Source organism: Hakea prostrata, chromosome 3, assembly GCF_041222555.1.
Source record: "Hakea prostrata isolate BN-2017 chromosome 3, UWA_Hpros_2, whole genome shotgun sequence".
NCBI lineage: Eukaryota > Viridiplantae > Streptophyta > Magnoliopsida > Proteales > Proteaceae > Hakea > Hakea prostrata.
In genome coordinates, this window is record NC_142602.1 from 71,856,328 (window position 1) to 71,883,543 (window position 27,216).

Genomic DNA, 27,216 nt, shown 5'->3' on the forward strand with positions numbered 1-27,216 from the left:
CCGATCCTTGACCTCCAGCTTTAGACAAGGTGCCCTGACCAAACCCAACAGGGGCGCCGGGGCCAGGCTGTGAGTATCTGCTTGCCGGAGTTCTGGGGGAAGAGCGGCTTCAACCCTGCATGATACTAACACGCACAGAGGTGAAAGGCTCAAAGTTGATTGACAGGGACGAAAGAGTTGAGCAGAGTCAAAAACAAAGTAAAGTAACCAAAAAAGGAAAGTTACGGTCGCTTTTTTAGTAGCAAAGCACAACCAAAGTTAAAGTATGGATGAAGCCAAAAAGATGTAAGGTGATGGTTGGGGATAAATTCAGTTCGTGGGAGACAGTCTCAATATAGATTTTAAAATGGTAATAAAGTGAGACAAGACTAGAGAAGAAATGGTAAGTGGGAATTAAATCACTCACTGCTCAAACAGTGGGCAGTTGGTGGGTTAATAACTCATATTTTCCTTGGAACCAACCTGGGCTGGAGCAAGCAACGTAGCAGCATTTGGGCCCTAGATGAGAGATCCTTCAGTCACTCCCTTACGACAGACAGCACAAGGCAACCCCGAAAGCCATCCCCCCAGGAAAGGGGTCTACTCGGTCATAGGGGCAGAGGGGAAATTAATCGCCGCAAGACGAGTTCCCAACATTAGTACAGTTGAAGTGTATGTAAGAGGGGGGAGGGATGTTGTGGAAGGAAGACGTTGATCTAGACCATCGCCGAAAGGCTCAAAGGCAAACCTAAGTTGAGCTGAGGAAAACCAAACAATGTTGTTCCAAGAAACTTTCTCACCACATCGCCGAATGGCTTTTCATACGCACTGCTAAGGGAGAACACACTATCAGTGGAAGGCAACCAAATAGGAGTGTCAACAGCGAGACGAGGGTAAACCTTGCAAGACACAATCTCCAGCCATCTCTTGACCTGTACGTAGTTCAGTGTTACGTATTAATTGCACATCACTGAAGCTCCATCCCCGGGGCAAGAAGAGCACTTGACACTTTTTTGTTACACATTTTATATGGGATCCACATTTGAATATAAAAAAAAAAAACTGAAGATAAACCACCAGTGGGTCCCACACAAAATATGTGGCATTGCCTCTTTTGATGTTGGAGACTATTAGTGTGTTAATAAAAAGACCACATTGGTTCCTTTTAGTTCTGAACCGGCCAAAATACTGCTGGAGTCGGGTTAGCCAGGCGTGGCTTTGCGGCTGCCAAACCCTGTTGCGAAACCCTAGCAAAATGGCATAGATGTAATATATTCGAAAAACAGATCTAAACTGGAAAAACGAACCAGAATATAAACAAATAAACCCTAGTAAGCCAATCTCTCTGAAGTGCCGAATTGAGAGGGAGGGAGAGAAAGAGAAACCAGTGACAGAGGAAGAGGAACAAGATGGTCTCAGGCTCAGGGATCTGCGCTCGAAGAGTGGTGGTGGATGCTCGCCACCACATGCTTGGTCGCCTAGCTTCGATCCTCGCAAAGGAGCTTCTCAATGGCCAGAAGGTAGTAGTTGTCCGCTGCGAAGAGATCTGCCTTTCAGGCGGTCTCGTTCGTCAGAAGATGAAATATCTTCGTTTCCTCAGGAAGAGGATGAACACCAAGCCTTCTCATGGCCCTATTCATTTCCGTGCTCCTTCTAAGATTCTCTGGAGGACCATTCGTGGGTATGCTCTCATTTGTTTCTTTTCTTCATTCGATGTCCAAATTCCCATAAAAAAATCGTTTTTCCTTTCGTCTCTGTTTTCTCATTCTATTTGGTTTGACGTAGGATGATTCCTCACAAAACCAAGCGTGGAGCTGCAGCCCTTGCTCGTTTGAAGGCATATGAGGGTGTTCCCCCTCCTTATGACAAGATTAAGAGGATGGTTATCCCCGACGCTCTCAAGTGAGTTTACTCATTGTTTGCTTTATTGTTTTTGGTTGATTCGATTGAGTTTTATTTTCATAGTCTGGGTAGATCACAATTGGTTTTTGTAAAATCAGGGTTTTGAGGCTCCAGCCTGGCCACAAATACTGTTTGATGGGTCGCCTGTCGTCTGAGGTTGGATGGAACCATTATGACACTATTAAGGTTCGTTTTAGCTGCTCTTTTGTGTGTGTTTTTTTTGATACTTCAATTGGACTGTATTAAATAATCTAAGATGGCATTGCATCAGCGTTCTTATTATGGCTACGGTAACACCCCCCCCCCCCCCAAAAAAAAAAAAGAGAGAGAAAGAAAATGATTCTTTTTCTCATGGTCAGTTTTGAGTTGGATGAATGATTATTCATGATTTGAAGTTTTCGTTTTATCATTGTGAAACATATATAGCTTATCTAAGTCAGGAAGTGCAGTAGCAGATCTAGTGACCTAAATGGATATGCAGTGATATATCAAAGGTTTGATTGAGTAGTTTCTGTTAATCTCTATAAGCAAGTCTTGCTTTGAACCCTTCCATGGGTTTTTTTCCCTACTGGTTACCCTATAAGGTTTTAGATTCGTGGCTTGTCTTAGTATGTCCAACCCATTTAGTATTTGTTCCCACCATGTTCAAGCCTGGTTGCATTTGCTTTGAGGTTGTGAGTATGGGTTCAAATTGGCATGTTTTGTGTTACAAATTGAGCCATTATGGCCCACCTTTCAGTAAATACTTTTTTACTTAGCAAAATGTTTTGTTGCAAGTAGTTAAAACTCTGCAAGTTGGCACGGTTTTGGTTATTTTTATTTTTTGCTGTTCTTGTTATTCAATTTTTTTATTGGTCTTCTTGGCTTAGATAATTCCTGTCCTTTATTCTATGTAGTTAGGTTTTCAGATAAGTCATTTGTGTGTTATGAACTTTTTCTATTGCTGTGGGTTAACTGTTAATGTTTTCCTCTTTATCCATTTGCCTACTTGAATAAAGCATGGTCTCGTTGTTTGGACGTGTATCCCAATGACCTCTTTTGGGCTTCTTTTTTTTTTGTACAATTTGAAGTTCATAGTTCCAAAATATTTTTGAGTAATTTTTAAAGTTCTCAGTTCTTCTTTCATGGAAGGAAAATCATTATTCCAATGTGAACAGGGTTTCCTATTTTTCTTGAAATTGCCCCATGATTTAGTAAACCTGAATGGTGTTTCCTTCGATGCTTGGTGAATTATCATTTCAAACAAGATTGGGATCCTGCATAATTAGAGAGCAGAGCAAGTTGAACCTGCTGATCTGTTAAATGTGTCGTGGCTAAATTTTTATGGTTTCTTAGAAGTTTGTAGTGCTGTGGGTTAACTGTTAATGTTTTCCTCTTTATCCATTTGCCTACTTGAATAAGGCATGGTCTCGTTGTTTGGACGTATATCCCAATGACCTCTTTTGGGCTTTTTTTTGTACAATTTGAAGTTCATAGTTCCAAAATATTTTTGAGTAATTTTTAAAGTTCTCAGTTCTTCTTCCATGGCAGGAAAATCATTATTCCAATTTGAACAGGGTTTTCTTATTTTTCTTGAAATTGCCCCATGATTTAGTAAATCTGAATGGTGTTCCTTCTATGCTTGGTGAATTATCATTTCAAACAAGATTGGGATCCTGCATAATTAGAAAGCAGAGCAAATTGAACGTGCTGATCTGTTAAATGTGTCCTGGCTAAATTTTTATGGTTTCTTAAAAGTTTGTAGCACTATGCAATTAAAATTAATAATTTTAAGATAAACATCTTAAGCACAATGTTGTTTCTTCATCGTTTGTGATTCTTGTTGCTTTCAGGATCTCGAGAAGAAGAGAAAGGAGAGAGCCCAAGTAGCATACGAAAGGAGGAAGCAGTTGACAAAATTGAGGGTCAAGGCTGAGAAGGCGGTTGAAGAGAAGCTCGGAGCTCAATTAGATGTTCTTGCTTCCGTTAAATATTAAGTGTTTTCACATGAGAATTTTGCAGAGTATTTGGGATGTTATTGAATTTTATGTTAAGTTTTGGCACTATGCTTCGGTAGAATGTCATGATATTTTGATGCTTTTTGGTATTAAGATAAGATGCGTTTCAGAATTTTTCAATCTTCACTGTCTTTTTGTGGTAAGCATCTTCAGTGTCCTTTACATGAACGAGAGCTAGATGGTTTATTTGATCTCTTTGAGTGAAAATTTTCCCTGTAAGTTCTCGGTGGATGCAACGACATAGCCACTTCATGTTGCTTCATGATGAAATGTTTTAGATTTGTTGCAGCCGTTTGTATTTAGTCTGGCTCTACTCCTCGAAGCACTTGACGTACAACCTCAAAGAGGGTCAGATTCATGTGCACACATTCTTAAATATGTAGATTCCTATGTATGGGAGTCATGCATAGAAGATGGTAGTTGTGTCCACTGACCCATCGTTTAATTTCAAAATTTCCTGCCTCCATGCATTGGGAATGGGCAAGTATAGCCATCTACACGAACTCTTGCTATGAACAAAGGTCCGGCTTCTTCTTTCCTATACACTAATAAGGCTTTTTGAAAACTAGTAGTTCAAACGAGACTAGATAGGCCATTCTGTTCACCGATAGTAGACACCAAGACATGGGGATGTTAATACGGTTTCGGGCTGGGTTTAATGGTTTGGGGCTCAAAAACACTCCGGCTCAAACAGACTTGTTAGTAAAATAACTGTTTTGGGCCGGTTTTGGTTTGGTGCGGTTTGGGTTCGGACTAATTAACGGTTTGACGGTTTTTACTCGGGTTGACAAACGGTTTGGGCTAATGATTTATAATATACAAGAAAAATAATAAAAATAAATAGTCGAACATCTTATAACAAGAGTCAAATTCTATGGAAAACAAAATTGTTATTGATCAATTTTCATTAAAAAATAAAAAGTCAATTTATGTTATAAAAATCTCATTCACCTTATAGAAATCAAGAATTCAAATAATAAGTAGTAACATAGAAACTACAAGCTCATTTCTTAGGCTCCATCAGATAGTCATGAAACAAATCTTTAAACAAAAAACCCTTTTAAATTGTAACTTGTTCTATAATTGATTGTCTTGAAATTGAGTTCTTGTTTTGTGAGAATGTTGATTCTTTTTTTATTTTTCCCTTCTATGAAATCCCTCTTTTTTGGGTTGGTATTTAGTTGATATGCTAAAGAAATACCTCTCGATAAATATAATCATACTTAATCAACGTTTTCATATTTGATAAATATTTACTTAATTTAAAGAAACTTTGTACATTCAATTGAACATTCATACTTTTCTAATGGTCTCTTATAAGTAGTAGAATGACTATTTGATCTTTAAATTCATGCTCAATTTTTCTGATAGTCTATACCAACTACCTAGTGGTAATATGATGATTCAAACAATATTTAATGTTAAACTATATAACGGGTTGTGGTTTGGGTTCAAATTGGTGTGGGCTCTACCACCGTCAGCCCAAACACAACCCATTAAGGTTCAATTTGGGCTGCAAATTGACACCCCTACCAGGACATGTGTACCGAGATGAGCCATTCTGGTGTAATGCTCGAATTGCAATGGGTCAGGTTAGTATTCTGCAGTTCCTTTCACTTAATAAATTCCCGGGGGTGCTCCTCCCCGGTTTCAAGAATTTGAGTGCCCTAGCTGCACTAAAGTTTCCAAAACTCCCCCAACAGGTACTCTACCACTGGAGCAGGTGTTCCATTTATCAAATTCTGCATCGAATTAATACAATTGAGAGGCTTCCCACTTCATTATTGAATCAGAACATGCTATTAAGCCAATGAAGGGTTAGTGGAGTGGTTGAGAACTTCACCTCTCATTGTATAAGTTGTGGGTTTAACCCTTGTCGGTGGCATATATAATATTCTCATCCCCAATTTCCCTATATATAAAGCGCCTTTGTTACAAAAAAAAAAATATAATAATAAACATGCTATCAAAGAAGGGGGAAAAAACCAAAAAACAAAATTAGTGCCTTATAGCCGATTATATATAATATGAACCACCATCTCTTGTTTGTTTGGATCACCTCCTTGTTAGAGAAGAACATTGTAGTTACCTCACACTTTCCTCACCACATAATAGTAGTGAGATCGACACATAAATATTAATAAAATAAACCATATGTGAGACCCTAGTGGGTCCCACATGGCCCCACCACTTTTTTATGATGGGAAAGCATCGTGAAAACACATTGTTCTCTTTGGCAAGGAGCTGATTTAGACTCTCCTTTCACACCGCTTGTTTCCCCACAACACCCCCTATCCCCAAAATCCACCATAACATGTAAAAGAATAAAAAGTGAAAAAAAAAAAAAAAAAAAAAAGTCTTACACGACCCCCCACCATTATTGTATGATGGTGAAGCATTGGGGAAATACATTGTTTTCATCTGGGAAGCACATTGTTCTCCTAGCAGGGAGCTGATCCGGACTCTTATCTCCTTTCACGCCCCTTGCTCCCCTCAACACCCCCCCCCCCCCCCAAAATCCACCATAACATGTGAAAGAGTAAAATGTGAAAGAAAAATAATCACAATAACAATAATAACTCCTTGTTAAGTATGCTTGTATTCATACATGTTCACGCTCACAAATCGAATCCTGATTTGGCATTTCCAATTTATTGAAAGAAGAAAAAAAATGTTCTTTGCAAAATTCATCATTGCTGAAGCTTCATGATGTATAAGCCTTCTAAATCTGCACTCTGAATTGGAAGAAAAGCCAATGATCTTCCTACAAAAGTTGGCAGGTCATTCTGTGGTTCTAAATGATACATGAAATAAATACAACAAAATTTGTAGGCCGCAATAAGCAAGGTCTGACAAGTAATAAGATCGCCATTTCACTTGTAAGCTCAATTATCTCTGTAAACCATAACCTTTTTAACCTGCTTCTCCATAATTCATTGGTTGTGGACAACATAATAATGCTCTGGGGTGTCAATAATCTGATCTCTATTTGGTATTATGTGTTGGCACACTCAAGTAGAACTTGGTATTCTTGAAGTCATCAAGTAGTGGGTTGTACCCATCCTTAGTCCTTGTCTTTGAAGGCAGACCAAATTCTTCCATGAATGCATCTGTATTGAGCTGCACAAGGGAGATCAATTTGAACAATTACACAGAATATACTGAGTAAAGAAAATTTCTTCCTGAAGACTGCAGATAGCAAGAAGAAAAGTTCTACTAGCGCCACACATTCCAAAAGAGAAGGATTCAAAGCATAGTTAAGATTTAGCTGCACACGAGACCCCATGGATCTGTTCCAAAAGAGAGCACCATGGATGGGTTGCACTCTGGAACAGTAAGAAAAAAATTTTGGAAACTAATGCATTAATGTAAACCATAAAGTGCAACCCAAAAAAGTGATAAGATTAGATGACATTGATTAGGACTGCATGATGATTTGAAATGACGGCTCTTCACTGCACCATAAGATGTAGTGCCACAGAGACATTGGAAAGATACAAAACAAATATGGGTGGCCACAAGGGTTTCATTCAAAGTGAAAAGCCACGAGAACTTAACTCACTGGACGAAAATACAAGATTCATGTCAGTGAAATGAGTGGATGACATAATTGGTGTGAGGAACTAGGGAGTTGAAGTCAGATGATCAATATCCAATTTTTTTTTTTTTTTTTTTTTTCTACTCTGACAGTTGGCACTTTGTACACTGGAATACTGGATGAATTGATACTACACCTCATTGATGCACCAAAGTGACATGTCAAATTTATATTGACACAAAAATCTGGGCCTTTCAGCATGTCTTAGAAAGGTCAACCAGAAAAATTAATGAATGAGGATAAAACTCACTGTGATTGTCCGTCTTTTCCTCCCTTTCTTGTTCTTGGATGAGTCATCCTTGTGCAAACTCTTCCATCCAGAGCAGTAGTGGTCAATTTGCTCCAAGATATAGAAGTCTGTGGGGAAGAAGATGTCAGCATCACCCTGCAAGGGAATCAACATGGACATCTTAGAGGCCACTCCTGCAAGAATATTATGTACTCAAAATGTGCCATGTTTCTACGAAGGTATAAGACCAACCTTGAAAAATATAGTTATCAAATTGCAGTTGCCATTTTTATTACCAATTGAAATCAGATTGTTGCATTAATGTAATTTTCTAATAGAAAAAAGAGCTTTTTGACTAAACGTAAACCAGTCATGTTTGTATATTGATTGTGACATGGCACACTAACTGGGGAGGGGAATAAAAAGGAGCCCCCTGTTCTTCAGTCTTGGTCAAAGAAGAAAAATGACCTATCGACAAAATCAGTAACCACCGTTCCAGTAGAAATGACGAAGTCTAGAAAAGCATCAGGTAAAGGACGTTGAACTCTGTGTTCAGATCATGTATTTTTAAATTTGATATGCAGAAAAACTCGGAAAAAAAAAAGATTGTTAAACAAAGCAAAGCTATAAATCTTTGGCCTTTGGCAGGAATTGAAGCAACAACAATGTGTACACTGATTGTGACATGGCATACTAACTGCTGAAAAAAGGGCAACAGGAGTTATAGCTCATGACAAAAAGTGTAACAAATATAATTGATGCTACTAGCAGTGAAGTTCATAGTATAGACAAACTTGAATGACTGTATAACTGGATATGTGGGACAATCCAAATGCGTGATAAATTAGAAGCTTGATAATAAGATCTGATGAATGAAGAATTTTCCTCTGCTTTCATGACTTATGCCCCTATCTAATGCACATCCAATACCAAGATTAACCACAAGACGCAATGAAGAAAATGAATTGATAATCAGAGACAATAAGAACTACACTGGAACTTGGTAAAGCATCTAAATTTTAAATTTGTTTTAATGATGGACAATCAAACAGAGGGATGTTAACTGGATCAGAAATTTTCTGCATTACTGGTCTTCAAAAGAAAATTCATACCTTAGCATCCAGGTAGCTGCTATGGTCTAGACTGCTGCCACCTTTCTGCAGCATAAAGAAGAGATGTGATGAATGAAACATGAGACTAAATCTTAACAAAACTAAAAAGAAGAGGTAAAAACGACCTTTATCATTGTGGGTTTTCCTTGAGCTGATATTTGGTTAAATAAGTAGGGAGATATTTGACTAAATAAAGTTGGGATAATCTAAACTATGACATTCCTGTATGTATGTGCACTTTAACAATGTTTACCATATCTTGCTAGTAGTCTTAATTTAAAGTAGCAGCTGAGACTAATAAACTACTCCAATTTATGTAATTACATCAGGATGTGCTAGCTCATTATCCGGGTCATAACTTCACCCTCTGCATTCAAATAAACTACTGAGATGATGTAGTTGTTTAAGCAAATACCTAGTTAAATTGAAAACAGAAAGGAAAAGTGCAAGCAGGTAACAAATGGAATAAGAAAGTTGAATGGTAATAAGTAAGCCAGGGTGAGTCATTCCTTTCAGCGCAGTTTCATTTAATATATTTCCGAAATAAGAAGCTTGCCGAGAAGATAATACAGAGACATTGAGTCCTTAATGAGCACCAAATCAGATGCAGAGAATAAAGAGCACCAAGCCACTACCTTCAAGATCAGATACCGAGAATAAAATTCCAGGTTCAAGAAAAGTTGCAATAGATCAAGCCAACAAATCATAAAGCAAGAAACACTGGACAAGTGCCCCTTTTAATGGTATAATGTTGCTGAAATCTCAGCTAAATCCAGTTGCTGGATCTGCTACATGGACAACTCCTAGTGAAACTAGGAACCCAAAATTAGTCAAAACTTGGAATGGAATGAATGATCAACAGATTTAACATATTCAATAGAAGCCTAATCTATGCTATTGGTTTCAGGTTTAACAATATGTAAGTAACGGTGATTGACTAGCCTCATGCATAGCAATAACCAAATGTCACTTGGGATAGAATTGCATCATTCACAAAGCAGATTCAGAAACTGATACCATAGTGATGATAGAATATCTTTAGTGGTTTTACAAGATCAGAACTTGAATCAGACCTCTAGATCACCTCGAATCCAGCAATTCTAGTATGAGAATAGCATTATTACATGGGCAAACCCAGAGTCAATGCAGGTACAGAGTATGACAGATTTAAGAACTTGAGAACAAATCCAAGAATGGAATAGCAGTAGCGGGAATCACAAGGCTGTTGGTTGGATATACTACCAACCGAGCCTTTCCCTGACCATCCAGAAATCAATATCCTAGTCTAGTATGGAAAATACATTGATCCAGGCAGAGAAACCAACAGCATATGGTAGTCATATGTAGAAACAGCATGATCAGATCCAGCTCTCATGATGTTAACAGGCTCTGCACAGAAAAAACTGCAGCAAAAGGTGGCTGCACGCCAGAGAAGAGATTGACAGCAAGGACCAATCAAAAGCAGGATGATGGAAGACCACTAAGTTATTATGACAGCTCTGATACCATGTAATAAATCAGAACTTGGGAGCACAAACCAAATAAAAGGAATATGTTAAAAAGTTAATAGATATGAAGGCGGAGGTGAGTAAATGAAAATTTATCCATTGCCCCAGCCAATTTTATCTATATTAGTGCAGGATGATTAGATAATCAGACCATACAATAAACATGATAGAAGAATAAAGCCAAAGGAGAAAATAACGATCATTCAAACTACTTAGACAATACAATGCCATGTGTTGAGAACATAGTTGTCACGGCGACAAGGCGATGCGAGGCGGTTTTAGCTAGTTGGGGCGATGAGTCGATGAGGCGCCCTCCGAGGCGCTTTTGAGGCGGTCGAGGCGTTTTAATGTACATCTCATACACTAATTCATTATAAACATATCTTATATATAATAAAAAAACTAATATTAACCATTTAGCCTACCTCAAGTCATCCAACATACTACAAACAACACATAGTAGGTCCTAAATAAATTTCAAGTATCATACTATCATTAACAAGAATCAAGATACGATAAAATGTAACTAAATACTAAATAGTAAACACATAGATGCATGAACAAAACAAATAAACACTAGACAACATACCTTCATTAAATGTCACCAACACTAGCACCACCTACAACTCCATGGCTCCACCTCCACCATCACCTACAACTCCACCTCTTCTACATTGTTGAGCTGTAGCCAAATATCCTCACAAGTAAAAGAAGAAAATGAAACAAAGCATATTATATCTAAATAGAAAGTTTTAAATATTTAAGCAAACAGTCCCACTTATATCTAAAATCTAAAATCCAAAGCCCAAATGTACCAACACACCCATATCCAAAATTCCCAATAAAAATCCATAATTCATATCCAAAATTCCCAATAGAAAAGTATAAGTCAGCTAGTCATAATCATCATCAATTAAATTGGTAGCAAGTGGGAGATCTTCTCGAACTTGTTGTTGCTCCAAAGAGGTAGACCTCAAACCAAAATCATCTGCAATGTTCTCATCATCATGCAAGTCTTCCTCTTCTTCCGTGTCTCCATCAGACTCAAAGTCATGTTCCTCTTCCTCAACCACCCTCTCCAAAGACCTGCGGTTGCGACGTGAATAACATATATTAACTCCACAGTCTCCACCAGATGTTGATCCACTTGGTTGACCTCTCCTCGGTCTATTTTGGCCCTCAAGTGATGAAGATGCCCCTATAGCTCTATCAATAGTGCTCCAAGTAAGATCACCCTTAGGATGGACTAAATCATCAGGCTGATTAACCATCCACTCACTGCTCCAGTCAAGCTCATCAAGGAGTAGTGGATCATAATTTCTAATCTTTAATCGCCTTTCATCGAACCTTTCTTGAAGACGACGATTGTACTGAACAAAAGCTAGATCATTCAACCTTTCATGTTCCAGCCTATTCCTCTTCTTGGTGTGAATCTGAATTCATAAGCAATTGAAAAGAATCCCAAGTCATTCTTCTAAATTTAAATTTAAAAGTGTTTTAAATACTTGAATCATTTAATACTTACAAACTCAAATGTGCTCCAATTCCTTTCACAACCAGAGGAAGAACAACAAAGGCTTAGTATCCTCCGTGCAATCTTTGTAAGCTCAAGAACAATTCCTCCATGTGTATCCCACCATGTAACTATAGTATTAAAAAAAAAAAAAAAAAAAGATTAACATAATAGGTAGAGTTACAAACCAAATAAGTATACCTAAAAATAAAATATACAAGTAAAAACTTACGAGGACTCATAGTTGTACGCTCTCGATAGCCATAGCTATGGAGAAAGGACCTCTAGCTTCCTTGTAGTCATTTACCTGGGACAATATCTTATCTTGTTGATATGCATCAGGCACTATTCTTCCAACAACTTCATTGAAAGAAGTTTGGAGAGAAGTGATCAACCCATAATCATCTACATCATCTAAGTTGTAGAACTTCCCAGGATTCAAGAAATAGGCTGCACCATATAGAGGTCTCTCCATCTGGCACTCCCATCGCCTATCAATGATTTGTATGACTTTCTTCCAAAGTCGTTCTTTGCCTCCAAAATTGTCCTTTATTTTTTTCTTGGCCTCTTGCATGGCTACAAACACTTCAGGCAGTGCGGGTCTTTCATCAACATCCACAATCCTCAATACAATCATAAGAGGTTGTGATGCTCTAATACAATCCTCCACACCATGCCAAAATGCTGTAGAAAAAGTTGTTTCAGCTACTTTCTTCCCTGCTTCTGTCTTGGACAAATTGGAATTTGTCCACTCCTCAGAAATGAATAAGTGCCTTAAATCATCCTTGTGTTTCAACAAGCTTTGCAATGTCAAGAATGAAGTGGCAAACCTAGTCACTGCAGCCCTCACAAGATCTCTGCCATTTGTCTTCTGTCTCAAGGCCTCCAGCAATCTTGTGTGCCTATAAATGAAAGTGGTAATTCTCTTCCCCTGAATTATCACTTTCTTATATTGTTTCAAATTTCCAATGTCCTCTAGCATCAAATCAAGACAATGGGCTGCACAAGGAGTCCAATATAATCTAGTCCTCTTCTCCATTAATAATACCCCTGCTGCTTTGTAATTTGAGGCATTATCAGTCACCACTTGAAGTACATGGTCTTCCCCAATTTCTTCAACTTTGCTATCCAATAACTGAAAGAGCATGTTTGCATCTTGCACCTGGCTAGATGCATCCACAGAACCAAGGAAGAATGTTCCCTCTGGACAATTGACAAGAAAATTGATGAGATGCCTACCCTTTTTGTCAGTCCACCCATCAGACATGAGTGTGCATCCATACTTCCTCCAATACTTTTCATACTTTTTCCTTATCTCCATTGTTCTTTCTTTTGCACTCTTCAACAAAGGCACCCTGATTTCATGGTAACTTGGGGGCTTATACCCAGAACCATATTGTGCAATAGACTCAACCATCACCTCAAAGCTTTTAGCTTTAACTGCATTGAATGGAATGCCACACTGATACATCCAATCAGCAATGTGGTTATCCACTCGCTTCTTTTCTTCAGGGGATCTCATTCTATTCAAGATGGTTGTTTGAGTAGCACCCTTAGCCCTCTTTTCTTCAACAAGTTCTTCAGGAGTGCGTCTAACATGCATATCAATGGGACCCCTTACTGGTGCCTTATTAAGGGCACTTTTCAGTCTCTTTGATGCAGTCCCAGAGCTTGGTATCTTGGAGCACACCTCAACCTCAGACCCCACACTAGGTAATGTAGTTCCTCCACTAGAGGGCCTAGAGGCAGGAATAGGATGTTCTTCTCCAATTTGAATGTCATCATACTCCTCATTATCCAAAAGTAACAATAGCTCTCTTTTTATTTTTCACCAACACTGCATTCATCTCTTGGGCAATTGCTGCAGTGGTCTTGGTGCACTTCACAACATCCCCATATCCACCCACTAGATGTTGCTTCAATCTTTTAATTCCTTCTTTAAAGTTTTTGTTGCACAAACTACATCTGACTGTATTCCTGTCAGCAACATCTGGCCAATACCCATATTTCCACCCTGGGTCATTTGACTTGGCCTTTCTCTTTGGGTCTTTTGAGGGATCATAGGCTTCACCCCCACTAGGAATAGGCTGACTAAGAGCAGCCGCTTGATTATCACTTGAGGGCCTTGAGGTCATTTTAAATAACTAGTAAAATCTACAACAAATAAACATGATACACATATAATTAGCCAAAATTAAAAACAATAATGAAATTGATAATGATACCAAGCTTCTATTCTGAAAAATCAGAAAATATAAGATGAAGATGATGACTAAAAAAATTACTACATGGTGATGAAGCTGATCAGCCGATGCAATTGTTAATAGAAGGATCCATCACAAGCAAATCAGAAATTCAGAATACAGGAACAGGATATTGAGTGAACCAGGGGAGCCTGTTGCAGAGGTTAGTTTCTATTGTGATCATCAAATTATAAATGTTTAGAAATGTTGGTATGAATTAATCTGGAAGTTAATTTGTGTTTTTGTTTTGGGTTTCAGGTAAAGCAGAAGCAATCATGCAAGGGTGAACCAGGGGAGCCTATAAAGAAGAAGCCAAGAAGGTTTACTGACCGAAGCAAAGCTGATGGAAACAAAGCATCAATCTCAAATTCTCAACTGTTTGATGCTGAAAACAAATGGTTTGCACATGGTGCATCAACCAAGCTTCTGAAAAATTCATGCTTGGGAGCCAATCGCAGGAAAAAAGAAGAAAAAAAACATCATACAGTGATAATACAGTCAATCACTCATACACCAAGGCAGTAAGCAACAACCAAACCAAAAAAAAGGAAGAAAAAAGCAAGCTGTAACAATCTTACAATCGCAGGAAAAAAAAAATTTCCGGCGACATACCGTCGCCTGAGATGGTGATGTAGCCGCTGCAATTTGATCGCTGCAACTAAAGTGGCCTTTGTATGAGCCTATGAGGAGGGGAAAAAGAAAAAAAAAAAAAGTAGCAGAAGTAAGAATCGAGTGACCAGAAGTAAGAAAAAAAAAAAAAAAAAAAGTATTCGGCGACTTACCGTCGCCTAAGATGGAGACCAGAGTGACCGCTGCAAGCCTGCAACCGCCGGAGGAGTTGCAGAAGAAAGAAGAAGGCAGAGAGCCTGAGATACGATGGAGTTATAGTCTTGCAGAAGAAAGAAGAAGAAACAGAGTCTGAGTCGCACGAGTCCAAGAGTCCAAATCCTCTTCAAAGGTCGGAACCGGTGACGCTGGCTGTCGCCGGTGATGACGCTTGTTGTTGCCGGTGTCACTGGTGTCGCCGGGGGTCGCTGTCGGAGTCGGAGATGAAGAAAGTTGCAGAGGGAGAGTAGCAGAGAGCGAGAGAGAGACTGAGAGAGAAAGCGAGATAGGGTTGAGAGTCTTGAGACCGATTCGATTGATTTCAATCTCGTTTTTCCTTTTTTTATTTTTTTTTTTTTTTTTAATTAATTTAATGTTACAAATGATAATATGTAATAATACGTAACACCTATATAACAACTCACCCATTAGATTCTTTCCAATCAGAATCTACGTTTCAAATTAAATTTCACCTTTGATTTGGAATCAAAAAATTTACAATTTTAAAACCCAATAAGGCGATCGCCCAGTGCAATATGGCGTCCGAGTCGTCTGAGGCGTGACTCAGAGACGCCTCACCTCTGAGGCACCCACCTTATGCACATTGCCTGAGGCGACCATCGCCTCAGGCCTTATAATCCGGTCAGGACGCCAAGGCGTCGCCTAGGCGACGCCTTGACAACTATGGTTGAGAAACACTATGTTGGTAGAATGGCTTATTGATCCATGATCTCAAGCCCTCTATTTATAATTAAGTGGAAAGTAGACTATTACAAGGAATAGAATTTTACATGAATACAAGCTCTAATTTAACTCTTATACAAACTCTAATTGGACTCCTAGTAGAATCCTACACTCCCCCTCAAGTTGAGGCATAGATATTAGTCATACCCAACTTGCCTACAATAGAAAGGAAATCTCTTTCTTTCAAACCCTTAGTGAAAACATCTACTACTTGGTCTCCAGATCTTACAAAAGGCATGCAGATAAGCCATTGTTCCAACTTTCCTTTGACAAAAAACCTGTCAATTTCAATGTGCTTAGTTCAATCATGTTGCATTGGATTATTAACAATACTAATAGCAGCCTTGTTGCCACAATATAACATCATAGGGTTTGGAACTTGAACTCCAATATCTTGCAACAAGCCTTTCAACCATAGTAGCTCACAAACTCCACAAACCATAGATTACCTCCAACAAAGGTACAATAACCTGAAATTGACTTCCTATCTGGAGATCCAGCCCAATCTGCATTAGTGTATGTTTATACTTTTAAATTATCAGTGGGTGACAGAAGTATTTCTTTTCCAGGAGTTCCCTTCAAATACTGTAGTATTCTGGTAACAGCCTTCATATGGATTTGGATCATGCATGAATTGGCTCACTATCCCTACAGCATAAGCGATGTCTGACCTGGTGTGGGACATGTAAATAAGCTTCCCTACCAGCCTTTGGTATCTCCCTTTGTCCATTGGTTCTCCCTCTTTTTCTTTAAGTTTAGCTCCAGCTTCAATAGGGGTATCAACTGCTTTACACCCCAACATTCCCACTTCTGATAATAGATCTAAGACATACTTTCTTTGGGATAGGAATATACCTTTCTTTGATCGAGCCACCTCAATCCCTAAAAATACTTGTAACTTCCCTAGATCTTTAATTTCAAACTCTTTGCCAAGAAAGTCTTTCAACTTTTGAATTTCTGCACCATCATTCCCTGTGATGACAATATCGTCTACATAAACAATGAGAAGTGTGATGTTAGTACCTGACTTCTTGACAAACAATGTATGATCAGCATTGCTTTGCTTGTACCCAATAGAAGTCATTGCCTTCAGAAGGCATCTAAACCAGCATCTAGGAGACTGTTTTAACCCATAAATTGACCTCTTCTACCGACAGACTTCCCTGCAGTATTGTCATCGGAGAAACCATGTGGGATTTCCATATAGACCTCTTTTGCTAACTCCCCATGTAAGAAGGCATTCTTTACGTCTAGTTGGTGCAAGTTCCAGTGTTTGTTCACAACTACAGACAACAGAACTCTGACAGTATTTAGTTTCGCAACAGGGGCAAAGGTCTCCTGATAATCAATCTCATAGGTCTGGGTAAACCCCTTTGCAACTAATCTAGCTTTCAACTTGTTGACTGATCCATCCATATTTTGTTTAACCACAAATACCCATTTGCAGCCCACTGGTTTTTTTCCTGGAGGAAGTGTAACCAGCTCCCAAGTGTCATTTTTCTTTATTGCCTGCATTTCCTCTACCATAGTTGTCTTCCATCTCTTATCAGCATAGGCTTCCTGCCAACTTTTAGGAACAAACACAGATGACAGAGAGGATATAAAAGCACGGTAGGAGTTAGACAAAGAGTTATAAGAAACATATTTAGCTATGAGATGTTGAGTACAAGATCTGACCCTTTTCTAACAGCAATAGGAAGATCAGAAGAAGATATCTCAGTAGAATCTGATTCTGGAGCAGGAGACTGAAGTGGCGTATCACCTTTCTCCACCTGCTTTAGCCGGTTGTATTTCTTCCTCTGATAAGTTTGCACCTCCTTATTCTGGTCAATCTGGTTTTGAAAGACCCCAACAGTGTGTCTCACAGGAGTGGTCTTCCCCTGGCTAGGTTCTTCACATGGTTCAGAAATCGAAGGGGGAGGATTAGAGTCCTCAGGTATACTGTCCGAAGTCTCTCCCTGGTCAGAAAACTCTTCTGGGACTCTTAAGTTGTGTTGGTGTGTGATAAGAAGATCTAGAGTCGGAAAGAACACCTCTCCTCTAGGACTCTCCCCTTGGAGAGGTGTATAGTAAGGGCAAAACTCATGAAAAAATACATCCATGGATACAATGGTTTTTCTAGAAGGAGGATGATAACATTTGTACCCTTTCTGGGGTAGCGAATACCCCAAAATATGCAGCGTAGGCCGCATAGAACCAACTTGCTCTGGTGGGCTGTGATTCTGGCATAACACACGTCCAAAAATCTTTGGGGAAATAAAAAAAGAAGAGGCTCCCTGAAGAATCTCATTAGGACATTTAAAACCAAGTATCCTACTGGGCATCCTATTCATAAGGTAAGAAGCAGTGAGTATAGCATCACTCCAGTACTGGTCAGGTACATTCATAACAATCATAATGGAACGGGCTATCTCTAAGAGATGCTGATTTTTCCTTTCGGCAACCCCATTTTGGGCAGCCATATCAACGCAACTGGTCTGATGTATTATGCCAGAGTCAGAGAGATATCTTTGAAATTCACCATCAATATACTCTGTGCCATTGTCACTGCGAAGGATCTTTATAGTGGCATTGAACTGAGTTTTAATCATATTATGAAAATCACGAAAACATCGGAAAACTTCATTTTTTTGTTTTTAAAATATAAAAGTGACAATCAATAAAAGTAACAAAGTACCTATGGCCAGTAATAGACACACGTCGGGAAGGACCCCACACATTAGTCTGAATTAGCATAAAAGGAATAGGTTTTCTATTATGAAGAGAAGGTAAATAAGTAGAACGAGTCTGCTTTGCAAAAATGCAGGCTTCACAAAAAAAATTATCCTCATTACAAGAAGAAACCAAATCAGAAAATATTTTCTTAAGAGTTCCTAGACGGGGGTGACCTAGCCTACGGTGCCACTGATGAAGGTTTGATATTACTGAATGGACCGGATTAGAAGATGTAGTCAAAGCAGATGCAGATTTTCCAATCGGCTCAAGCAAATAAAGTCCATTGTCTAGTTTACCACGTCCAATCTCCTTCCCCGTGACCAGATCCTGGAAGACACAGTAAGATGGGAAAAAATTCACTTCACAATTCAAGTCATGTGTAAGACTACTGAAAGAGAGCAAGTTCATAGAGAAAGAGGGAACATGTAAAACTTTAGACAAAGATAGTGATGGAGAGTGTTGAATGGTCCCTTTTCCAGCAATGGAAGAATAGGAGCCATCAGCAATTCAAACTTTATCCTTTCCAGAAGTTGGAGAGTATTGTAAGAAAGAGGAGGATAAACCTGTCATATGATCTGTGGCTCCTGTATCAATGATCCAAGGAGTAGAAACTGAAGAAGCTTGAAAGCTTGTAAGAGTTTTACCTGAAGTAGCAAGGTAGGAGTTGGTATGGGTAGTAGAGGAAGCAATGGTTGAGGCTGTACCGGCAGCAGAAGAATACAGAATACGTCGCAGAGTAGCGAACTCCTCCTGTGAAAAACCAACGTCTGCAGAGGGAGTGGTGGAAACTGTCTCTGAAAGATTAGCCTTTGGTTTTCCCTTCTTTTGTGCTCGTTTTTGCTCAAAGTCAGCAGGCTTTGCATGCAATTTCCAACAATTTGCTTTGGTATGATATGGTTTGTGACAATGCTCACACTTGACAATCTCCTTAACCGGATCAGATTTAGTGCGAACAGACTGTAAAGCTGATTTTTCCATAATAGGAGTATGAAGCATGGCTAATCGACGACTTTCCTCACACTGAACAAGAGCATAAGACTGTTCTAGGGTAGGAAAGGGAGAACGACTTAAGACTTGCACTCTGATCTGATCTTACTCCACGTTCAAACCTGCCAAGAACTCATATACTCGAATCTTATCAATGTGCTTCTTATAAGTCGCCACATCATCTAGATTAGTGGGGTAATAATCCCCATAATGATCCAACTCTTGCCAAAGAGATCGCAACTTAGCATAATAGTGGGCCACAGTCAGTTCCTTTTGGGTAGTCTCATGAAGCTTCTTTCGTAGCTCATAAACCTGTGCATCATTCCCCAACCGTCCATATGCTTCAGTAGTAGCCTTCCAGATTTGGGCAGCAGTATCAAGTAATAGATATCCACGAGCAATATTTGGAATAATGGAATTCAACAGAAATGATATCCACGGGCAATATTTGGAATCATGGAATTCAAGAGAAATGACATAATAAGAGTCATTCAAAATCCATTTATCCTGTGAAACGCCTGTGGTAGTAGGTTTGATAGTGGTGCTCGTAATGTATCCAACAAGTCCTCTTCCAGCAATAGTCAAGTAAGCAGATTAGGACCAAATCAAATAATTTGTCCCATCAAATCTTACCGAAAGAGGATGAAGAGTGGGGTAATGTTCAGGGCTGATGGGAGCAGTAGTACCATCGATAGTTGCCATGTTGAAAAAATTGTCTGCAGTTCTTCAGTCTTCACCTTTTGAAAAATAACTAAAACGTCGCAAAATGCAATAGCCAAACCAGCTAAAAAAATGTTATAAATACCCTTTTTTTTTTTGGCTAATAGAACCAGAGAAAAAATCTGGTTTGGTCTACTGGTTTTTGGCTAATAGAACCAGAGACAAAAAAGGAAAAATATGGTTCTGGTCTAGTCTATTTTGGACAATGAACCAAGAACTTAACCAAACTAAAAACCCGAACCAAAAGTTGAACCCAAAAACCAACCAAATAAATCAATAACCAATCGATATCTTCTCCTCACACCTGAAAAAATCGAAGACATCTTGGCTGAAGGTGACTGTAGCGGAACTTCGATGGCGGAACTTCAGAAGTAGAAGGCGGAAGGAAGAGAAGAGTCGGTTTTGATGGTTTAAGAAGAAAGACAGAAAAAATCAGAAGAAGATGGGTTTCGATGGAGCAGTTGCAGCAGCTGAGGTAGGTCGTCTTTCTGCGATGGTTTTAAGAAGAAGAAGAAAGACTAGAAAAAAATTAGAAGAAGATGGGTTTCGATGGAGCAGTTGCAACGGCTGAGGTAGGTCTTCTTTCTGCGATGGTTTTAAGAAGAAGAAGAAAGACAGAAAAAAATCAGAAGAAGATGGGTTTCGATGGAGCAGTTGCAGCAGCTGAGGTAGGTCTTCTTTTTTTTTCTTTCTCTTCACTAATCGAACTTAGGCTCTGATGCCATGTTGAGAAACACTATGTTGGTAGAATGGCTTATTGATCCATGATCTCAAGCCCTCTATTTATAATTAAGTGGAAAGTAGACTATTACAAGGAATAGAATTTTTACATAAATACAAACTCTAATTTAACTCCTATACAAACTCTAATTGGACTCCTAGTAGAATCCTACACCATGGTACAGAGATCCATGGACCACTAAACAAAATAAAGTAACTCTAACAGATGCATATTGTGATAGCTGTCATCATGATCAACTACTGGGTACCATATTTTTGTCAACAGTAACCTTGCAATTTGGCAGAGTAAGAAATAGACTACAGTGGCTTGACCTATAACATATATTGCAACCAAATTTTTTTAGTTAAAGAGTCCATTATTCAAGTGATCCGGTTCCTTTCTAACGTGAACCGGATCCAAGACCATCCAGAGAAGGCCCAGGGAGGTTGCAAGTACCCTGCAGCCCTGCCAACAGCCCAGGAAAATTTGGCCAGTACAGGGGTATTTTTGGTCATTTTGGGTGCCCCTGGTCCAACCCTACTTGATCCATTAGAACCAGAATTTTTATTCGTTCTAATCTTATTTTTTTATTTGAGTTAATCTTTGTTAAGTTATGAAAAAATCCTAGTAAGGAGTCCTCCTAAGAGATGGATTCCTTATATTGTAGTCCAATTCCTACTTGGAGACTAGTCCTACTCATATTTTGTAATTTGACTCATCCTAGGATGAGTGAAGTAAAGAATACTTAGTGGAGTAGGAGTCCAAGTAGAGTAGAAGTTCTTCTTTGCTTTGGAGCTTTGGTTTCTAAGTTGGAGTCCTAACCTAAAAAAGATTCCTTCTTATATTAGAAGTCCTTATATGTTTGTACTTTGTTAAGAGATCTAGTTTGTTTTGCTTTCCAATTTGCGTCCAAGAAGAACCCCTATTCTGAACCACCTCCTATTGTTGAGTCTTAGTATGAGTCCATTCATGTGAGCCTATAAATATAGCCCCTACCTTGTAGAAATGTACTCTCTGAAGAAAAGAATGTGATCTTATCAACATTGGGAATCAATGAGATGAGAAATGACTCAATTTACCTAGGCACCAAGCTGATTCATGGCCAATCTAAAGCAAAGAATCTTCAGTTCATAATAAACAAAATGAAGCAAAAAATGGCTAAGTGGAAGGTGTCAAGTTTATCATTTGTAGAAAGAGGAGTCTTGCTACAATCCGTTCTTCAAACACAATCCTTGTACCACATGCTGTGTTTCAAATTCCCAAGTATGCTGTGTAAAAAAATTGATTTGCTATGCCAAAAATTTTGGCTAGGGAATCCGACCAAGGAAAAAACAGCTTACACTGATCCCATCGGAACGATGTTGGCAACAAAAAGAAAATGGAGGGTTGGGCTTTAAGAAAATGGAGGATATCAGCAAGGCTCTTTTGCTCAAGCAGGCATGGAGAATGCTCAAGAATCCAGAAACTTTGTGGGTACAAACTCTGAAAGCAAAATATTTCCCAAACATTTCACTGTTCGATCCAAAGGTTATGACAAGAAAGGGGTCATGGACATGGAACCATGGTACCTTGTGTCGGCGATAAATCGCCTACACAGGGCGATTTTTCGTTGTGTCGCTAGGGGGCAACACTGAAACCCCCAACGACACCGACTTTACCAAAAGTCGGCGATATGTCGCCGATAGTCAACTTTTTCGACGACTCCCCCCACCTCCGGAACCCAGGCAAGAACCACCTCCACCCCCACCTCCGGTACCCAATCCAGAGCCACCTCCACCCCCACCTTCGGCACCCAAGCCAGATCGAAACTCCATTTATGAAGAGTTTTGCAGAATTGCAGTCGAGAGAGAGAGAGGCGATTTGAGATCGAAACCCCATCTGTGAAGCAGAGCTTTGATTTGCAGTCGCGCGCAGGCGAGAGAGAGAGAGAGAGAGAGAGAGGGATCGAAAGTCGAAACCGCATCTGGAGAAATCGCTCGTTTTCTTTCTCTTCCACTGCTTGCTCGCAAGTCTCAAGTCTCAAGCATGCAAAGTTGCAGACTCTGAAACGCTGCTGCGAAACCCCACCTTCCTTTCTTCCTTCCTCCGCTTTTTTGGTTTTTGGGAGGTACAGAGATGAAAATCAAGAAGACCTGTAAAAGAAAGGCAGAATCAATTGTTGTATTTGATCATCCAAAGTAGATCGAGCTGCAAAGCCTACAATAATCAGATCTGAAGTTTTGAACCAAAAATTTCGTTCGAAGATGTCCGGGAGAAAGGAAAGCTACAGCCTACAACCTAATCTCCGACGAACTGATCCTGAAGCTTCAGAAATAGAATTGAAGCCGCAAATATCCTGAAACCACCTCTATTTAAGCAAGAATAACCGATCTTGATTTGAGAGAAAGAGGGTTTAAGACAAAGAGGGAGATCTTACGAGATGAACAGGAGCTTTGATGTGTTTGATAACTCCAGAACTACACCGAGACCTGAAGGCTGAAGCTGAAGAAATGAGTTACAAAAATCGGGCAACATGTCGCCCATGTCGCCTGTGTCGCCCGTGTCACCACGGTCCGACACGGCGACACGGAGCGACATGTCAAACCTTGCATGGAACAACATTTGCGGAATATTACCATAAATTGAAAAAATGGTGTGGAGGAAGGTAGGAAATGGAAGGACTACATCAATTTGGTTTGGCCCATGGATTAAAAATCCAAAACACCGAAATTATCAACTGCCTGATACTGGGATGTGGGCGAGAAATTCAACAATAGCTCAAGTGACAAGTGACAACCTCAATCAATCACCTCAACAGGGAGTTACCTCTTCCTCAAAACTCTCAACTTTTTTACCTTTCCAACTTAAATCTTTCTAATGAAACCGATACATGGATATCCCTTATTTCAAGTAATGGAGATTTTTTTGTCAAACTGGTAGGAAAAGCTCTATCACAAATAAGAGCGATACCACATCCTAATACACTCACATCCCGGTGGAAGTTCTTTTGGAAATTACCCCTACACCACAAATTTAAGATATTCTTTTGGTGACTCATAAATGCAGGATTACCAGTCAAGGAAACACTCGCTCAATGGACACCGATGTCTCCAATATGAGAGATTTGTGGGAAGTGTGTGGAATCTCTTCAGCATGTTTTTCTGTCATGTGACTGGACGAAACGAATTTGGGCAGCGGGTCCTTTAGGCCTAAGGACGGAAGGATTGACACATACATCCATCAGTGATCTTTGCAAAGCTTTCATGTCAGAGTTCAGGTTTGACAAGTCAACTAAAAGATGGATGGTGTTTGTCTTTATAATCACTTGCTATTTTGTTTGGAAAGAACAGAACAACAAAATCTTTAATAAGCTTACCCCCAACCCCAAAAGAGTGTTGAATAATATTTCAAGCTGGATCCGAGATCTAACCTCAACGGCAACACAAATGAGCTCCTAGGAGCCTCACATAGTGGGACACAAATAATGATTCCTAAACCAAATAATCGTTTTTGTAAAAGTGTGACTAACTTAAGCCTTTTACCAATGTTGATGTGTGTAGGGGTACATAACACAGTACTAAACAGTGTAGGATGGAGTGTGGGACTATTTTGGAAAGGACAGCTGAAGTATGTCAGTACAGGAGGACTTAGGAAGGGAAAGATAATTGAGGCTCTCTTACATGGGATGAAGGATGGGATGGACAAGCACAACTCTACAACATTCAAATAGAAGAGATTTGGTGCAATGAAAAGGAACTGCTTGATTTACTCTCACCACTGAATCACAATAAATGGCCGATAGCTTATGTCCCAATTTTGGTAAATATAATCTGTAATAGTAAGAATACTAACCTTAAGGAGTTTACTCAAACCACACTCCAACAATGGCTCACTTATATAGCATATGCATCCTCCTTAGATATCAAAAGACACTAGTTGTAATAGATACTACTACTATATGTATTTGCAATCCTAAGTAATATTAAGTTTTTTATTCAATATCAAAAAAAAAAAAAAAAAAAAAAATAAACTTGAGATAGAAGGTGACATAGTGGAGTCATGGGTTTCGCATCCCCCACCCAGCCCCTATTCATCTATTCTTCATCCCCATCTCTCTTGCCTGCTCCCCTCCCAAAACACAATTCCCTTCAACCCAACCCCAATTCCTTCTGATTGCAAATCCCCCTTTCCCTACCCCTGCGGCAGCTTCATCCCACCTCCCCTCCCCCTATTCTCCCAATCCCCTCCTATTCCCCAACCCTAGTTCATCATTCACAGCCCCTTTTCTTCCTTTTCCCCTCTCTTCTCTCTTGTGGCAGCATTGCTTCCCTAGTTTTCCCCCACCTTCTTCCTGAAACCAAATCTTATTTCTCCCAAACCCCTCACCTAATTTCCAGCTCCTTTAGGATTCAACACCCTTCCCCTCCCTTCACCTTCCACCCTAACTTCGGCCTCCTTCATTCAACCAAACCCTTAGAAAATCCTACACTTCATCTTCTTCACCTAAACCCTAGAGAACCCTAACCCCCTTTTATTCATATCTTTCAAATCCTTCAACCAAAACTCATTCTCTTTTGAAATTACCATCCCCTACCCTCCCTTTACCTTCGACCTTAACCCCAACCAGCCACCCCCAGAAACCTTAATTCTCTTTAACCCTAAGATTAAAGTTCAGTTCTGAATTTTAATTTACAGCAAGGTTCAGATCTGGAATTCACTAAACCCCAGACCCTAAGTCATACCAGAAAATATAGACCTCCTTCCTAAACCAAAAAACCAATTCAAACGAACCCTTCACCTAAACCACATGGTTATAAAACCCTAAATATACTGCTGATTCACTTGAATTGATCCCAAAGGCTAACCCTAGAATTGTGGTTTACATCACTCTCCTTGGAGGGCAATGCCCAATGAGTGTCCAATGAGACATCCCATAGCAGGGCAGTGCCGCCCACATCCCTATGGCTGACTGGACATGCATCAGGATGTGTGTAAGCCCAGCCAGCCCAGACAATAGATGCTTCATTGGGCTATAAACTAAATGGGCACAAGCCCAGGGGCTTAGCCTTCTGGTTACAGAAACCATTAATATGTATTGTGATAATCCAGCCACCATAAACCTAGCTGATAATTAAGTTATTATGGACACTCAAGGCATATTGAGGTTCACTTACAATTTGTGTGTGATGTTATGATGAAGAAATTAATATCCACTCCTATTGTTGGCTCTGCTGATCAGCCAAGTGATTTGTTTACGGCATTGTTCCAAATTGTGTTTCTTCAAGGCTGTTACAAGCTGAGTATGAGCATCGAGCAATGTCTATGCTCCAACTTGAAGGGAGTATAATGTTGCTATTCCCACTTTCTATTGCCTGAAGTATCTACCATAGGGTTAAATTTAAGTCTATTACATTATTTGCTCATTTACTTTTCAGGGTTACCTGTATGATTTTTCACCTCCAATCAATAAACATACTACTCATGGTAGAGAACAGTTTCTCTCCCACTGTGAACCTCTTCTCTCTTCAGTCCTCCCCATCATAGGTACATTTAATTCCTGCCTTTAGTTTTATCACCAAAAATAAATAAAAAGACAAGGTTGAGAACCATAAAGCTACAATGATAAAAACGAAAACACAACAAGCACACCTTTGAAGTAACCAATGGAGCTCTTTGACCATCTATTTTCACATCAGGTAGGTAACTGAAGTCAGAGGCAATAAGGGACATCTTTGGTAAGGCCCAATTGAGGACCTCCAGTAGACGCTGCAAATTAAATGGGAGATTGACTATCATTAGTACATGAAAAGATATCATATAAAACTTGATGAATTAAATTAAAATTCGATACCAAGCACCCAGTTGGTAACCAAGATCGTCGTGGTTTTGGGAAAACTTTTGACCAAATGCTTCTTGCAGCTGAAGGCTTGTCCTCATCCAAGCCAATGATCTCAACACAACGCTTAATTAGGGGATCTTCCAGTGACTTATATATTTCTGAGATCTGTAGACTATCAAGGAAAGGAAATTAGGTCTATATAAAGAACAGAGTTCTGCTTTCATGGTTTCTCCATCTTAGTAAATTTCTTTAATACTTATCAAAAGGACTTAAGTATCAGCTATGGAATTCAGATTGCTTGAAGTAATATCGTTTTGATGAGGGTAAAGTGGATCAACTAATTCTCTATGAGGTATGGACTGGATTGGTCTCACCAAAACTAGCTCTAGATAGGACCCACCGACTATTAAAATTTTACCAGGAGATCAATAAATATGATAGATGTCACAGATCACATAGGGGAGAGGTTCAGAAGTCATCTCTTCATTTTATTTTTTTTATTGACCCTGTGGTTGCTATATGTGAAAATTGAAATTTAAAAATGAGGGAAGTTTCTTTTCTAATCTATAATAATTCCTTAGTCAATATGTATAGATACCCTAATA

At 39.3% G+C, this 27,216-nt stretch overlaps 3 protein-coding genes across 4 annotated transcripts in view; 1 reads left to right on the top strand and 2 right to left on the bottom strand.

Annotated features, from left to right (window-relative positions):
* The first annotated feature begins 1,309 nt into the window (after positions 1-1,309).
* Positions 1,310-3,990, top strand: LOC149022967 (large ribosomal subunit protein uL13w). The gene is made up of 4 exons (XM_089150855.1): positions 1,310-1,660; positions 1,765-1,881; positions 1,980-2,067; positions 3,714-3,990. Exons 1-4 carry the CDS (start codon positions 1,389-1,391, stop codon positions 3,855-3,857), a joined length of 621 nt encoding a protein of 206 aa, XP_089006981.1. The 5' UTR covers positions 1,310-1,388; the 3' UTR covers positions 3,858-3,990.
* Positions 3,991-6,455: 2,465 nt separating this feature from the next.
* Positions 6,456-27,216, bottom strand: part of LOC149022968 (NADH dehydrogenase ubiquinone complex I, assembly factor-like protein (DUF185)) — a 47,382-nt gene continuing 26,621 nt past the window's right edge. For both annotated transcript variants that reach the window (XM_089150857.1, XM_089150856.1), the window contains exons 10-14: positions 26,624-26,783; positions 26,422-26,538; positions 8,818-8,862; positions 7,727-7,861; positions 6,456-6,998 (exon numbers count right to left, since the gene is read on the bottom strand). In XM_089150857.1, the coding sequence (XP_089006983.1) occupies positions 6,864-6,998; positions 7,727-7,861; positions 8,818-8,862; positions 26,422-26,538; positions 26,624-26,783 (592 nt within the window). In that variant the 3' untranslated portion in view covers positions 6,456-6,863. The remainder of the gene's footprint in view (positions 6,999-7,726; positions 7,862-8,817; positions 8,863-26,421; positions 26,539-26,623; positions 26,784-27,216) is intronic.
* LOC149022969 (uncharacterized) lies at positions 10,887-13,973 on the bottom strand. The gene is made up of 4 exons (XM_089150963.1): positions 13,675-13,973; positions 12,121-13,577; positions 11,851-11,969; positions 10,887-11,758 (listed from the first exon to the last, which is right to left on the bottom strand). The coding sequence occupies exons 1-4, from the start codon at positions 13,971-13,973 to the stop codon at positions 11,219-11,221; spliced, it is 2,415 nt and encodes an 804-aa protein (XP_089007089.1). The 3' UTR covers positions 10,887-11,218.